The 16,017-nt window shown below is 35.3% G+C and overlaps 1 protein-coding gene across 1 annotated transcript; it reads right to left on the bottom strand.

Annotated features, from left to right (window-relative positions):
• Nucleotides 1-1,508: 1,508 nt before the first annotated feature.
• LOC142346153 (synaptoporin-like) lies at nt 1,509-15,761 on the bottom strand. Its single transcript, XM_075398662.1, has 4 exons — nt 15,727-15,761; nt 15,468-15,678; nt 14,785-14,994; nt 1,509-1,724 (listed from the first exon to the last, which is right to left on the bottom strand). Exons 1-4 carry the CDS (start codon nt 15,759-15,761, stop codon nt 1,509-1,511), a joined length of 672 nt encoding a protein of 223 aa, XP_075254777.1.
• Between the last annotated feature and the right edge of the window lie 256 nt (nt 15,762-16,017).

Genomic DNA, 16,017 nt, shown 5'->3' with positions numbered 1-16,017 from the left:
GTCATTAAAACTAAACACTATCACTGAGGGTGACTTATTCTCAAACGACCGGCGCGCGGTTGGCTTCCAGAGTATCCAGCAGGGTTTAGAGATGCTAAAATTAGGGGTGGGGTCAAACTTTGGTTGGGGGCACTGTAGGGTTGGGCGGCCTGGATGAAAGGGGGTTCCAAATGGCAATGTGAAAGGAGTGGGAGAGAGTGTTGGGGGTGAGCGGGGGGTCAAACTTTTAAGATTAAGAACCGCCCATTACACCATAAAAAGTTGTCCTCAAAATAGTTTGGCGAATCTCATACTTAGTGACTAATAAGGCCTAAGGCGCTAAGAAAGCTGCTCAGACACTTAATGCCCTCGGGGCTTTAACTGTTCATCCTGTTTTCGAGGACAAGTCTAAGGGTCAGACAAAAAATCGCATAAAAAGATCACAGGACTAATATAATTGCTACAAACTTTGTTTGAGAGCAATTTATCATGAAACAATAAACTCAAAACCACTATTATTAATTTAAAGACATACCACTTCTTTGCAATCTGATAAAAAACGGAAAACAAAATATGCCGGCAAAGACTATAAATTGCTCAAACGGGTCAACTCATTGTTTGACGAATTGCTTACCCAGTGTTTACGGTAGAACTGACGTTGGAAAATTGTTTTCAAACAACATGAGAGAGGACCTTAAGGTTTCAAATTCGACTCATTTATCTCGGAGGTAGACTCTAACCTCGGAAGGGATAATGATGAATTAAAATGATGGATACAGTTAATCCTAAACTGATTGGTAAATTGGTTGCTTGATATATTGAGTACCTACGCTAACTTCGCCTCAATTCTCGTTTGACCATTAAATTGCTTAATATAGTGTACTTTGTTGAACATTGAAAACGATGAACGAGAACAAATTAAATTGGCATAGCTCAAGCGAGACAATTACGTAATTTGAAAAAAAATAACCGACTAAACGTCGGAAGAATTGCTCTTGAACGACTAGTGGGAGCTCTAATCAATTGCAGCCTGCTTCAGTCGGTGGGGGGGGGGGGAGGGGTAGCCTAAATGGGACTAAGAAGTTCTATAGTGGGCTTCAAATAACCACATTAGAGGTTAACATATACCACTATTAAGATTTAAAGTAAAAAAATGACACCAGTTTCGGCGCATTTTTTATTTACTCTTAGTATTAAATTGCCGCCAATTGAGTTCAGTTGCTTGAAATTGTGATTGAGAGAGAATTTTAGATCACGTGAAATGCAAAAAGTCAAGGGCGTAAAAGTCACTCGAAAAGTCAAAACCGTCAAGCGAAAATTTTGCATAAAAAAAAGACACACACGTTTACAATAATTGCTATGAACTGCGTTCAAGAGCAATTAAACACCATATCGGGCACGCGAATGAATTGCATAAAATTACAGAAAAGACTGTATATCAGCTAGGAATGTCGTTTGAGAGCGATTACACATAATTTCTTGAAATAAAACCAAATCGTAAGCAGCCAGTAATTGATTACACAAACTTACTAAGGTGGTATTTGATGCTGCGAATCCGCTGGAGGCGGGAGAGAGCTATCCCCAGTGGTGTTAGCCCCGTATGGGTTCGATCCATACCTCTGTGCTGCGCCTGATGTACCAGGGTTGTCACTCCATCGGTTGAAGATAAGTTCGAACCAAGGAGTGTCTTTGAGAAGGAAGTAGATGTTGCTGCACCATGCAAACAAGTTCACGAATCCCATTCCCTGAAAAATTAAACAGCAGTGCCCAAAATCGCAACAGACCAGAGAGTCACTTGCCAATCAAACACTGAATAAATGAGAGCGATTTCGAACATCAGTAAATTCTTTGTTGTAGTTTGACACTAAAGTGAATTAAGTAGTACAAATAACTTGCACCAATTTAGAATGAAAATCAGAAAACTGTTTCTGAAAAAACCTATGAACACCGTACAAAAAAATCAAGCCAAACAAGTTCTTCGCCGTTTTTACTAGCATCAAACTATGAAATTGTGTAACAAGGTCCTAGCCGACAAGCGTGGCAAGAATTGCTTTCAAACGACTGTCATCTCGGTGGCTTTAATTGTAATAAGACAAGGGGGATAGGATCGCAGTGTAATGAGATGAAAAGTGAGCAGGTTGGGCAAAACGAGTTTATTCTGGTTTACGAAAATTGCACTTTCAGCCACGAATTTCTTCCTGTTCAGCAGTTTCAGCGAAATGTAGGCTTAGCGACCAGTAAAGCTCTAAAAGAGCAACACAAAGACTCAACACCTCTCGTGCTTCACCAGTCTATGCCGTTTAAATCAGTTAGACGGAAAAACCGCCCAAGCGAGAAATGCCACTAAAAAATTTCAAACAAGGAGGCTCGGTAATGTGCGTTCGCACATAATGTTCCGAACCCGCTCATCCACATTCTCGACTTAAATGGCTGCCAAATGAGGAAGAGACAGAAAACGTTCAAAAACACACACATCATTCAACAAACCACTAATGGAATAAATAATGCCAAGTTAGAGGGCCGCAAATATTTGATGTCTATACTTAAAAAAATAGCAAAATCAAACTCGCATCAGATAAAACATGAACAAAACCAATTGACCTACTCTTCATTAGAAAAGATATGGTCCATGCGCCCGGGTAACAGGTCGACAAAGAGCAAAAAAGGGGCGAAGTTGAAAAAATAATCTATTTTTGAAAACAATTAATTACGAAGTGAAAAAAATCATTATACATTTACTAAAATCGCTAAATTGCTCATTTAAATTTCCATGGGAAGCAATTGAGAACTGTCATTACTTAATGTACCTCATACGAATTCAAAAGAGGGACAAATACCGGCAAAATTAAAAACATCATCTAAAATTGCACGAAAATGGCAGTGATGCCGTTAAAACCATAAGTTTGTTACTTAGAACATAAGCATGTTCATTTGTGCAATTCTTAAAAAAAGCCAATGGGACCAACCATTTTCGTTATAATTTAAAAACAAAAAATGAAATGTTCAAAGTATAAAAAAAATCGCAATTTAAAAAATTTCGTAGTAACAAAGCCGAGAAAACTTTGTTCCAACTAAAAGTTTTATAAAGAACAAAATATAGCTCACTGGAAAAAGATTTTGACCTGTATTTAAAGAGACTAAGCTGCAAATCGACAGAAAATTTATTTTTAAAAAATGGGGCAGCTCAAAAATCCAAACATGTTTTTGAAAAAAAAATTCAAGAAGTCATAACAACCATAATATTTCAAAAGAGAAGGATTACTCTGCAGCACATTAGAAAAACAATTGCACTTATTAATAAGGAGGCAAAGTCCCAAGACTACAAAAATAACAACAACCAAAAATCGGAACAGTATCGAACACTCATGAAATTGTCGAAGCCATCAGTCAAAACATGACCTTAGGAGAAATTAATATTTCAATCAACACAAATAGTTGACATCTCTTACTAATGAGGTTGGGTTACATGAAGCGAGCTATGAGAGCAAAAGCAGGCAGTTAAAAAAATATTTCATTTTAAATTCATTTGAAAGGCATCGAAAGTTAGCTGCAAACTAAAATCTTTGAAAAGGTTCAATCATACGTCTTGGGGAAGCAATTCAGATTTATCATTTTCAGGTATGTGTCATAAAGCAACAAAGAAAGAGACAAGCACAGGCAAATACTTTCAAAAAAATCAATTAAATTTTGCGAGAGAACTCCGTCTCAGCCCATAATAGCAAACCATTTAACAAAACAATTACCATATTCAGTTGAGCCTTTTTTCAATGTTGTGAATTGTTCTAACTAAGCATTTCTTCAACTGGAGCTGCCAACAATGAGATAATTGAACAATTAAACAGAATGAACCCATAAAATGTGCAAATATGCTCCTCAAAAAAATCTGAAAGCCCGAAGTATCCAAACCAAGATACCAGTAGTTAGATCAAATCGTTACAGACATTGATTGATAGCTCGCATGAAATGAATTAAGGCATGTCTTTGCAAAGACTAAGCCAGAAGCTGAAATAAATAAGATAAAACAATGTCAAGGTTCAAAAATTCATCGCCATTTTCTTAAAACAAATATATTCAAAGTCATAAGAGACCTCACATACCAACTGATTGTCTATGTTTACCTCCTAAAGAAGCCAATTGGATCTTTGATTGGGGAAAAGATGTCACTGGACTACAAAAAGTATAACAAATGAAAGATTAGAAGTCCTAGAAAATTTTACGAAAACATCTGGTCAGAACTATGAAATCATGAGCTTAACTCTAAAACCATAATATATGGTCTTTTGGCCTCACTTTTTTTAAACTGTATCTGTCGAAAATTGAGCCTTGATTTAAAGTTCTATTCACTAATTAACATAAAAAACTACAAATGCAGAAATATTTCAAAAGTCCGCGCCCCTAATAATCTAGAAATTTTCTTATGTAAGGATCCATGGTGAGATCAAGATTAAACCTGATATTTCTACATGCCTAAAAAACGCCTAATTGTTCAAGTGGTTGCAAAATAGATTACTTCCAAACTAAATTTTCTCAGTATATCTAAAACCAATAATGCAATTTGTAGAATTGTCGAGTTTAAATTTGCGAAATATAATTCCAGAAGACTCTTAAGGCCGGCGCGATAACAAATAGCCCTCTGTGTATAGCCCCGCGATAACAAATAGCCACCAAGCATATTTCCGCAATTTTTGGGTGTCTACTTTGAGCACAATTGAAGGAAACGGGTTAAAAAAAAGCATATTTGGTCCCATATTTGACAAGTATAAATTCTAGTCAAAAACTGCAATCAAACAATTCAGTAACCCTCATCGATCTCAAGATATAACCAATAACACTACGGTTAACAATTTTAACATATCTTGGCAAAATTGACCAAAATTGGGACAAAAATTATAGAAAATCTGAACAAAAGCAGCGTAATTTGGCCGAATGCTCACAAAATTAAAACCTCGATAACTCCCTGTAAAAACGAAATCTCTTCAATTCCCTAATTCACGCTGGACGGGCTTTTTAATGATACTACTCACAACACTCTACGATGACCATATCGATCGGCGAAAATTGACTGAACAAACATACCAGGCAGATCGCCAGAAAACAGCCGCAATAGCTTTGTAGATCTGCAGTCTAAAAAAACAGTGAAATAGAAAGACCCAAAATTACTTTTTTCATTAAAAGGGTGAGATGTTATATTTTGATTAAGAATCTGCATAAATTTTTGCTGCCTCTGTTAGCTGCTCTTAAATAACCTTCATTTAGAGTGAGGTAAGTCAACTGTGACCAAAAACTTAATCACGCAAAAGATTAAAAAACTCGCTCCAATAAAGTGAGAAATGGCGTCACGAGCGCACTTCAGTTGAAATTGCATGAACGAATGAACAAAAAGCTGTTGTTGTGAAGTTGTTGTGACGTCATATGATCGTAACAAAAATCCTGACGACAAAATTTAAAAAAAAAACAAGATAAGGCTATCGCTGTGCGGCTATTAAAAACTCATTTGAGTACATAGTTCCTCCCCGCAAAGGTGGGTCGGAACAATAATTGCTAAAAACTTCGCTGGATAGCAATTAATTACAAAACAATTTAGGAAAAACAGGTTTGATACTGAACATTACCAAAGAGATCGCAGTGCATAATAGTTTACGACTCGTTACACATCACCTATTGGATTTGAAGCAACTTTTTTTAAAAATAAAAAAACATTTCCAAAACCAAACCCGACTTTCATCAAATTACCCAATAGACGATTTCAAAAAATACCCTCTAGAAGACTAACTAAAAGCATAACACAAAAACTCCTGAATTACAATGCAAAGAATCCTAAAACCCATAGACCTGGTTATAAGCCTCATTAAAAATCTAACCCTTCTATTGTGCATTTGTGAATACCACCAAAGTGCCATAAAATAGAAAAAACAGGCAAGCCTCAAACATTAAGCGGCGGATTGTTTAAAAACCACGATAAAAATAGTCTCAATATCGGAACAACCGTTCTGCGACATAACTCCTTACAAGAATTCAAATATTGGCAATTTTCTAACCGAGCCAGGAGAGTGCAGGAAAATAGCCGCCGTTGACGCTCTAGACGCACATCGGGATTCAAACAGAAAAAAAAGATTAAAACTGACACAAAAACTTCCTAAGTGTCAAAATTTGTTATAATTCAGTGTCAGTTTCAGTTAGATTCAAAACCTATACTTACTTCAGCTTACAAATTGAAAGGTATCAGGTTTAATACTAATATCAGCTAGCAATCGCTCTAATAACTTTGATAACCTAATGCACTATAACTTAATGGCCAGGCTTCAGCGGTTTATCCTGTTTCTTTTGATTATGCTCTTTTAACATTGACCGTAATCACTACATTGCGTAATTCAATGCGTGAAAGAATTTGGAATCCATTCAGTTGAGACAGTGAGTGAGGTAAGTCAGAAGTCAAACGTGAAAATCATGACTTATGTAAAACGAAAAACGTGACCAGGTAAAAATTTAAAAGTAAAGCGAATTAAAAAAAACATAGCGGGACAAAACCTGACGTACAATATAAAGATTTTTCCTTGAATAAATCAAAAAAAATAAAAGGGACTATGAGTAAATTGGTAAAGAAATCAAATAAAAAATATTTAAACAACAGCCGGCAGATGGCCGCAAAATAGCCGCGATAGACGCATGTGGCGTTCAATGAAAAACAACTAAAGAAAAAGATAAACAGATTGACCAACAGTCCTTTAATAGACCACTAGAGTTTTTGGGTTAGATTCAGAATGTCAATTTTATGACACAACGACCTATAAAGAAAAAAGCCCTACAAGAATCTTTTTGAAATTGATATTCGAAATCAAAAACTCAAAACTAACACTCAAGAATTAGGGCATATAAGTTTGGCACTACTTAGATGCACACTATTGAACTTTAAATAGTAAATGTTTATAAAATTTAAAGTTCAATAATTGAGTTCAGAAGTCATTTTTTGAGTGAGGCAAGTCACGAAATTGACCTAAAAGCAGAAATGATGTCACGCATACAAAATTTAACTGCAAAGCAGCAGAAGTCAATGAAGCCATTGAAAAAGTCAATTCTGAGAAATCAGGTCGTAAGAATCATCGATGGAGACGACGAATAAAAAAACACGATATCCCAAAAAAGCCGCTATCGCTTCGCGGCTATTAATAATTCAATAATTGAGAATAGTATATGGTTGACAAAACAGCTCAACTGATCTTGTACCAGGACAATATAGCAAAAAGTGAAAACTTGGGCAAAGATCGAATATGTGTTATTTGAGTTGAGTCGGCCAATTACATTTAAGAACACTTTGATACTATTGCGCGTATAAAACTCTGTTGTGTAATATTTTAAGTTATGATAATACTCGGAGTCCAAATAGATTTTAGCTACATTCAAAGACGACGCGACCTGGTAAAAAATCTTTTGTGCTAAAATATCGTGAGTGACAAATTAAATTTTGATTGATGTCAGCAGTTGATATGACCGACTTTCAAACATAGCTCTATTTTTTACTAAGGTAAAGTCATAATTAGAGGAATTCACACGCAAAACTACGCAAATAAAAATCAACAATGGCCGTCTACTTTGCAAATGTCAACATAAAAACATCCGCAACATGCAATCGCAGATCAAAATTTGTTATCTCAGCTGACTTTGTTTTTGAAAAATACATTATAGGTTCTCATTACAAAGCTCAACAGTGCAGGCAAAATTGGAACCAATATGCTCTTGATATCTTGGAAAATGTGCAAAAAATAGCAGCTGCAACTTAACCACATTCACTGTACGATAAACAAAATCAACAGAATGTTAAAGCAGGAATCTAGAACAGCCCTTTCAGAAAGACCCAAAATTACTTTTTTCATTAAAAGGGTGAGATGTTCTATTTTGATTAAGAATCTGCATAAGTTTTTGCTGCCTCTGTTAGCTGCTCTTAAATAACCTTCATTTAGAGTGAGGTAAGTCAACTGTGACCAAAAACTTAATCACGCGAAAGATTAAAAAAACTCGCTCCAATAAAGTGAGAAATGGCGTCACGAGCGCACTTCAGTTGAAATTGCATGAACGAATGAACAAAAAGCTGTTGTTGTGAAGTTGTTGTGACGTCATATGATCGTAACAAAAATCCTGACGACAAAATTTAAAAAAAAAACAAGATAAGGCTATCGCTGTGCGGCTATTAAAAACTCATTTGAGTACATAGTTCCTCCCCGCAAAGGTGGGTCGGAACAATAATTGCTAAAAACTTCGCTGGATAGCAATTAATTACAAAACAATTTAGGAAAAACAGGTTTGATACTGAACATTACCAAAGAGATCGCAGTGCATAATAGTTTACGACTCGTTACACATCACCTATTGGATTTGAAGCAACTTTTTTTAAAAATAAAAAAACATTTCCAAAACCAAACCCGACTTTCATCAAATTACCCAATAGACGATTTCAAAAAATACCCTCTAGAAGACTAACTAAAAGCATAACACAAAAACTCCTGAATTACAATGCAAAGAATCCTAAAACCCATAGACCTGGTTATAAGCCTCATTAAAAATCTAACCCTTCTATTGTGCATTTGTGAATACCACCAAAGTGCCATAAAATAGAAAAAACAGGCAAGCCTCAAACATTAAGCGGCGGATTGTTTAAAAACCACGATAAAATAGTCTCAATATCGGAACAACCGTTTTGCGACATAACTCCTTACAAGAATTCAAATATTGGCAATTTCCTAACCGAGCCAGGAGAGTGCAGGAAAATAGCCGCCGTTGACGCTCTAGACGCACATCGGGATTCAAACAGAAAAAAAAGATTAAAATTGACACAAAAACTTCCTAAGTGTCAAAATTTGTTATAATTCAGTGTCAGTTTCAGTTAGATTCTAAACCTATACATACTTCAGCTTCCAAATTGAAATGTATCAGGTTTAAAACTAATATCAGCTAGCAATCGCTCTAATAACTTTGATAACCTAATGCACTATAACTTAATGGCCAGGCTTCAGCGGTTTATCCTGTTTCTTTTGATTATGCTCTTTTGACATTGACCGTAATCACTACATTGCGTAATTCAATGCGTGAAAGAATTTGGAATCCATTCAGTTGAGACAGTGAGTGAGGTAAGTCAGAAGTCAAACGTGAAAATCATGACTTATGTAAAACGAAAAACGTGACCAGGTAAAAATTTAAAAAGTAAAGCGAATTAAAAAAACATAGCGGGACAAAACCTGACGTACAATATAAAGATTTTTCCTTGACTAAATAAAAAAACATAGAAGGGACTATGAGTAAATTGGTAAAGAAATCAAATAAAAAATATTTAAACAACAGCCGGCAGATGGCCGCAAAATAGCCGCGATAGACGCTTGTGGCGTTCAATGAAAAACAACTACAGAAAAAGATAAACAGATCGACCAACAGTCCTTTAATAGACCACTAGAGTTTTTGGGTTAGATTCAGAATGTCAATTTTATGACACAACGACCTATAAAGAAAAAAGCCCTACAAGAATCTTTTTGAAATTGATATTCGAAATGAAAAACTCAAAACTAACACTCAAGAATTAGGGCATATAAGTTTAGCACTACTTAGATGCACACTATTGAACTTTAAATAGTAAATGTTTATAAAATTTAAAGTTCAATATTGAGTTCAGAAGTCATTTTTTGAGTGAGGCAAGTCACGAAATTGACCTAAAAGCAGAAATGATGTCACGCATACAAAATTTAACTGCAAAGCAGCAGAAGCCAATGAAGCCATTGAAAAATTCAATTCTGAGAAATCAGGTTGTAAGAATCATCGACGGAGACGACGAACCAAAAAAAATACGATATCCCAAAAAAGCCGCTATCGCTTCGCGGCTATTAATAATTCAATAATTGAGAATAGTATATGGTTGACAAAACAGCTCAACTGATCTTGTACCAGGACAATATAGCAAAAAGTGAAAACTTGGGCAAAGATCGAATATGTGTTATTTGAGTTGAGTCGGCCAATAACATTTAAGAACACTTTGATACTATTGCGCGTATAAAACTCTGTTTTGTAATATTTTAAGTTATGATAATACTCGGAGTACAAATAGATTTTAGCTACATTCAAAGACGACCCGACCTGGTAAAAAATCTTTTGTGCTAAAATATCGTGAGTGACAAATTAAATTTTGATTGATGTCAGCAGTTGATATGACCGACTTTCAAACAAAGCTCTATTTTTTACAAAGGTAAAGTCATAATTAGAGGAATTCACACGCAAAACTACGCAAATAAAAATCAACAATGGCCGTCTACTTTGCAAATGTCAACATAAAAACATCCGCAACATGCAATCGCAGATCAAAATTTGTTATCAGCTGAATTTTTTTTTGAAAAATACATTATAGGTTCTCATTACAAAGCTCAACAGTGCAGGCAAAATTGGAACCAATATGCTCTTGATATCTTGGAAAATGTGCAAAAAAATAGCAGCTGCAACTTAACCACATTCACTGTACGATAAACAAAATCAACAGAATGTTAAAGCAGGAATCTAGAACAGCCCTTTCAGAAATTTGCTAGCATACCAAAGTAAATCCTAGATGTGTAAATACCAAAGTAGCAGATCAAAAATTCTTTACTTAAAGATGACGAGATCAAAAATGCAGCAGCCAAAAAGAGCCTTCAATGGATAAAGAGCCCGAGAATGATGAAAACCATTCTGAAAAATTATGAAAAACGCCAAGTTGATGGAACTGCCAAGGTAAGGTAAATGGGAAGCAAAACTCACGTATCCCATTGACCTATTTGATAAAGATTTAATCGTTAAAAAAAACTCCGCTAGGGAAAATCTCAACTTGAAAACACGGACAAGAGAAGGGCTGATCCAGATGAAATGAACAAGGTTTTCACATCCATTGAGCAACAGTTACCTTCCAAGTTAAGTGCAAGAGGGTTTGTAATATGCTACAAGTGAAAACCATGACCAATTTATTGAAATACTAAGAGCTACAATTTCTTTACATTGAATTATAGTGAAGTTTGCGGCATTGAAGTTTGACTTTTAGTGACCAGTATAACTATTACAAAAATGCTACACACAAAAGTTTTCGAAACACTCAAAACTCTTTGACGATAGAATGATGACCGAGTCCTCTTTCCACTATTGCATCAAATGTAACCTATAACCCAATTTTCAAATCTGGAGAGAATAACCTCTTGACTAACAACCCCAACGCAAAGTTTCGGCAAACAATTGATAAGTCCCTTTGTCCAATGTATGGATTAATTTTAAGACATTACCAGAAACCATTTTGCATTTTGTGATCTAGCCGCGAAGAGATAGTAAGGCTAGTATTGGTCTCATGGTGGTTTCTACACGCAGTAAGGCTAAGATTACGAGCCAAAGGGTAGTTATGATGAAGTTCTGTTTTAACTTTTTATTGTTGAGGTGACAACGCAACGGCCCGCAATGGTCATTGCTGCATGTGAAAAGTATTTAGGTAAATTTGCTGAACAGAAGTCAAATGTAGAGGAGAGCATGAAAAAAGTGGTGCTTTTGGTTCAAGCATTTATCTCATTATCTCCCATGTCAACAGGGAACAAATATTTCATATCATTGATCTAACCAAAAGAAAACTTCATAAATGAAAAACTAACAAATCAATAATAATTATTAATTGAGAATGGTATATGGTTGATTTGAAAAAACTCAACTGACCAGGACAAAAGAGCAAAAAGTTAAAAATGGGACATAGATCGAGTATGAATTTATTTGTGTTGAGTCGGCCAGTTAGATTTAAGAACACGTTGATGCTATTTCGTGTATAAAACTCTATTGTGTGATATTTTAAGTTACAATAATCGGCTAGAGTCTAAATATAAAATTTACTTCATTCAAAGCCGACCCGAACCGGTAAAAAATCCTCTGAGTTGAAAAATAGTGAGTGACAATTTTACAGTAGTGGGTGACAAGTCAAATATAGTGGGTGACAAGTCAAAATTAGAGGAATTCACATTAGTATGGCTAATATTGGTCTCATCGTGGCTTTCATAAAAAATAAGGTTAAGGTTACGAGCCGCAGTGTAGTTACGATGAACTTCTCTTTCGGTTTTCTGAATGGTCCGGTGGCAAATCAACGGAACGTAATAGTCAATGCCGCATGTGAAAAGTATTTTGGTAAACTTCCGGAGCAGAAGTCAAATGTAGAGAGGTTTCGTTTAAGCAGTGATCTGAGAGAGCAAAAAAACGTAGGTAAGTGCTACTTAAACAAATTTTTCACGGTAAACGCCATCCAACTATTCATCAGACAAAACGTGCCTCCAGTAATTTATGATTATCTTGAAACAAAACCATAAAACAAAAAAGCATAAAACAGAAAATGACTATGTTTAAATATGATCAAAAAATTTGATCAATTTCGTCAAAAATTGAGATCCACAAACAACTATCTCTGCCAAAATCACTTCATCAAAAAAACTAGTAGCTGCTTAAACCACTTATGAGAAAATTTAGAAATACTTAAAGCCAAATCATTAAAAAATAAGCTCTTACAAACAACTTGGACTGAAAAACTGGAAAAAGTTAAATTTTTAATATTTTAAAAAAAGCATAAATCCAAATAAATCTTTTCAGCCAATAGGGTATCGAGATGCTCGCAAAATATTAGGCAATTTATAATAGGCTAAGAAACTTATCCAAAAAACAGAAAACGAAAAACCCCATTTTTGTCATATTTCACAGCAAAAAAACTGTCCAAGTAATAGGTTTTTTTTTCAATGCCCCTTTGAGGCATTAAAACAAAACATTCGTCAAAAATGGCAAAAAATAGCCCAAAAATTAGTAAAATACATGAAAAACCTTCGAATTAGCATAAAATTCACATGATTTTTCAGAAACCATCAAACCACTACCAAAACCAGCCAAAAAAACAGAATCATAACAAAACCTCTAACCCCCCAAAAAATGAAAAAAACTGCTTTGAAATTCCGCATGTGAACAAAAAAAGTTCGGACCCTTACAGAATTTTTTCACACCTCAATTTCTCGCTCTCTAGAAAGCAGCGATATGAAAAAAATACCACCCTCTTTTCGGTCCACTCTTCATTGTGTTCAGCAACAAAATCAATTCAAATTTTTTCACGTGTTTCATTGCTGCTTCAAAATTCACTACAATAAAATTGATTTTAAAAAAAGAATTTCTCCGAGGACTAATCTTCGAGTCCTAAAAATGACAGCGCACATATACAATTCAAATTCTTTGAATTGTAAAAAAGGAGAGCGCCTTAATAGTCGTTATAAAGGCTGACGGCGGCTATTAAGCAGATTTAAAAATGTACAGATAGAACGCGAGCAGGCAATTTTAAAAACTGTGATTTATTTCTATTTATTATTCCACAACTTGACCATACCTAAACATAACTGGTGAAATGGTTGCAATTTCTGGTGATCCGAAATGTTGAAAAATGTTCATGCCAAAATATAACCGCATCAGTTAGCTATTGTTCTTATTAATCGCAATCAGGTGAAATAATAGCCTATGATTTACCATTTTACACATTTTTACAATCACATAGACACTTTTTCAATTGGTCTGCTATAGTCTAGCATTGGTAAACTATTTCTGAATATCATTTATCAAAGATTAACAAATTTAAACTAGTAGGCGTTGAGTAAACATAACCGAATAAACGGTAGAAGAATTGCTCTCGAACGACTAGTGGGAGCTCTAATGAACTGCAGCCTGCTTCAAACGGTGGGGAGGAAGAGGGAGGGGGAGCCTAAATGTGACTAAGAAGTTCATTAGGGGCCTTCAAATAACCACATTATAGGTTAAAATATACGACTATTAAGATTTAAAGTAAAAAATACAACCTCCGAATTAGCATAAAATTCATATGATTTTCCAGAAACCTTCAAACCACTACCAAAAACAGCCAAAAAAAAACAGAATCATAACAAAACCTCTTAACCCCCCAAAAAATTAAAAAACTGCTTCAAAATTCACTCCAATAAAATTGATTTTAAAAAAGGACTTCTCCGAGGACTTATCTTCGAGTCGTAAAAATGACAGTGCACCTATACAATTCAAATTCTTCGAATTGTTAAAAAAGGAGAGCGCCTTAATAGTCGTTATAAAGGCTGACGGCGGCTATTAAGCAGATTTAAAAATGTACAGATAGAACGCGAGCAGGCAATTTTAAAAACTGTGATTTATTTCTATTTATTATTCCACAACTTGACCATACCTAAACATAACTGGTGAAATGGTTACAATTTCTGGTGATCCCAAATGCTGCAAAATGTTCAAGCCAAAATATAACCGCATCAGTTAGCCATTGTTCTTATTAATCGCAATCAGATGAAATTCCGCAATCAGGTAGGGGGGAGAGGGGAGGGGGAGAATAAATGTGACTAAGAAGTTCATTAGTGGGCTTCAAATAACCACATTAGAGGTTAACATATACCACTATTAAGATTTAAAGTAAAAAATGGCACCGGTTTCGGTGCACTTTTCATTTGACTTTTAGTATTAAATTGCCGCCAAATGAGTTCTGCTGCTTGAAATTGTGATTGAGAGAGAATTTTAGATCACGCGAAACGCAAAAAGTCAAGGGCGTAAAAGTCACTCGAAAAGTCAAAATTGTCAAGCGATAATTTTGCATAAAAAAGACACACGTTTACAATAATTGCTATGAACTTCGTTCAAGAGCAATTAAACATCGTTAATACAAATTGAAAATTAACTTTCACTTTTAACAATCAATTCACATAGAATCACCCTAGGAAAGGATGTTAAAGTTTTGATCTATTTACGCCTAAAACTAACCACAGCAAATCCGAGTGCTCTATACTCCGGACTATTGGTAACTTCACACAGCATTGTAGTCTTCCCATTGCCATCAGTGTCGACACATTCAGGGATCTCTTTAAGCACCCTGTCTGGATCCGTGTATTTTGCCACTTGGTTTTTGGCTCTAATCAGAGCAAAGGATCCACAGAACCAGAAGATACACAACACTATGTGCACTACCACGTCCTGTACAAATAAAAGCTATTCATCAGCACACAATTTACTGATGTAGATCTTGTCTAATGTTCGACTAAAAATGCGACTCATTCCAAAACTGAGCTTTGATAAAGTAAATTTAGTATTTCTTCAAAAATTTTTGCGGTACATTTGCACAGGAACTTACAAATTTGACGTCGCGAGCTCAATGAGAGGGGATTGGAAGCTCATTGGCTTCTACTTTGTCGAACACAAAGATTTATATCAAACAGTACGAACTTTGGAATTCTTCCGAGAAAACAATCTTTGTGCGCACTAAGCATGGGCCACACAGTAGCATGACATTTTTTCTATAAAGTTCATTCTTACTGATTTTAACTCGTCACTAAAGTATTAGTAAAATATTTCAACTGGTAATGATATGCGATTTGAACGTCAATAAATGAAATAATGCATTGCAAATACTCGTCAACCAAATAAAACCACTGCTCTGGTACGCTTACAATTTTGAATCCAATTCCATCGTGGGACTCCAAAGTGGGGGATATGAAGACATAAGCAACCAGCACCACGATACCGTAGACGAAGCATAACACTCCAGTGAATACGAAGAACTTGAAAGAAGACTCCTGGTCACTGTTGGACACCTTCAACTTGAACGATTCTACTGATTCATCTGGGCAGATAGGCAGACGCACTCCGTTGTCGTTCAAGCTAAACAAAAAATGTGATGACAGGTTTGGACCTCGGCAGCGAACATACTTAGTCTGTACAGAAAGTTCACGAAGTCCTCCCATACCTTGTAAATGAAGACTGACATTGAAAGATGTTTGGTATTCAAAATTTAAGACCACCCATCCTCTTTAATTGATATGTCTACTGTTTCGACTTTTTAATCATGGTTATAAATTGCTATGATTTATAGAAAATAGCGGCGATTAATTCGTGGGACCAGTAGTTGCTAACCAAATGAAAATTACAAGATCTGCAAAAATCGAGAAACGTTTCTCAAAGATTGTTTCTTAATTTGATTAAGAATTTGTCTAATTTAAA

The sequence above is a fragment of the Convolutriloba macropyga genome, chromosome 9, assembly GCF_964194025.1.
Source record: "Convolutriloba macropyga chromosome 9, txConMacr16.3, whole genome shotgun sequence".
NCBI classification, from domain to species: domain Eukaryota; kingdom Metazoa; phylum Xenacoelomorpha; order Acoela; family Convolutidae; genus Convolutriloba; species Convolutriloba macropyga.
The sequence above is the reverse complement of the archived record's forward strand: the minus strand, read 5'-3'. Positions and strand labels throughout refer to the sequence as shown.

Excerpts from the sequence above, each read along its gene's own strand:
- LOC142346153 (XM_075398662.1), bottom strand. The coding sequence starts at position 15,761 with ATGGGAGGACTTCGTGAACTTTCTGTACAGACTAA. Across the intron at positions 14,995-15,467 it reads ATGGAATTGGATTCAAAATT|GACGTGGTAGTGCACATAGT; the intron begins GTAAGCGTACCA and ends TTATTTGTACAG. Across the intron at positions 1,725-14,784 it reads GAGCACTCGGATTTGCTGTG|GGAATGGGATTCGTGAACTT; the intron begins GTTAGTTTTAGG and ends TTAATTTTTCAG.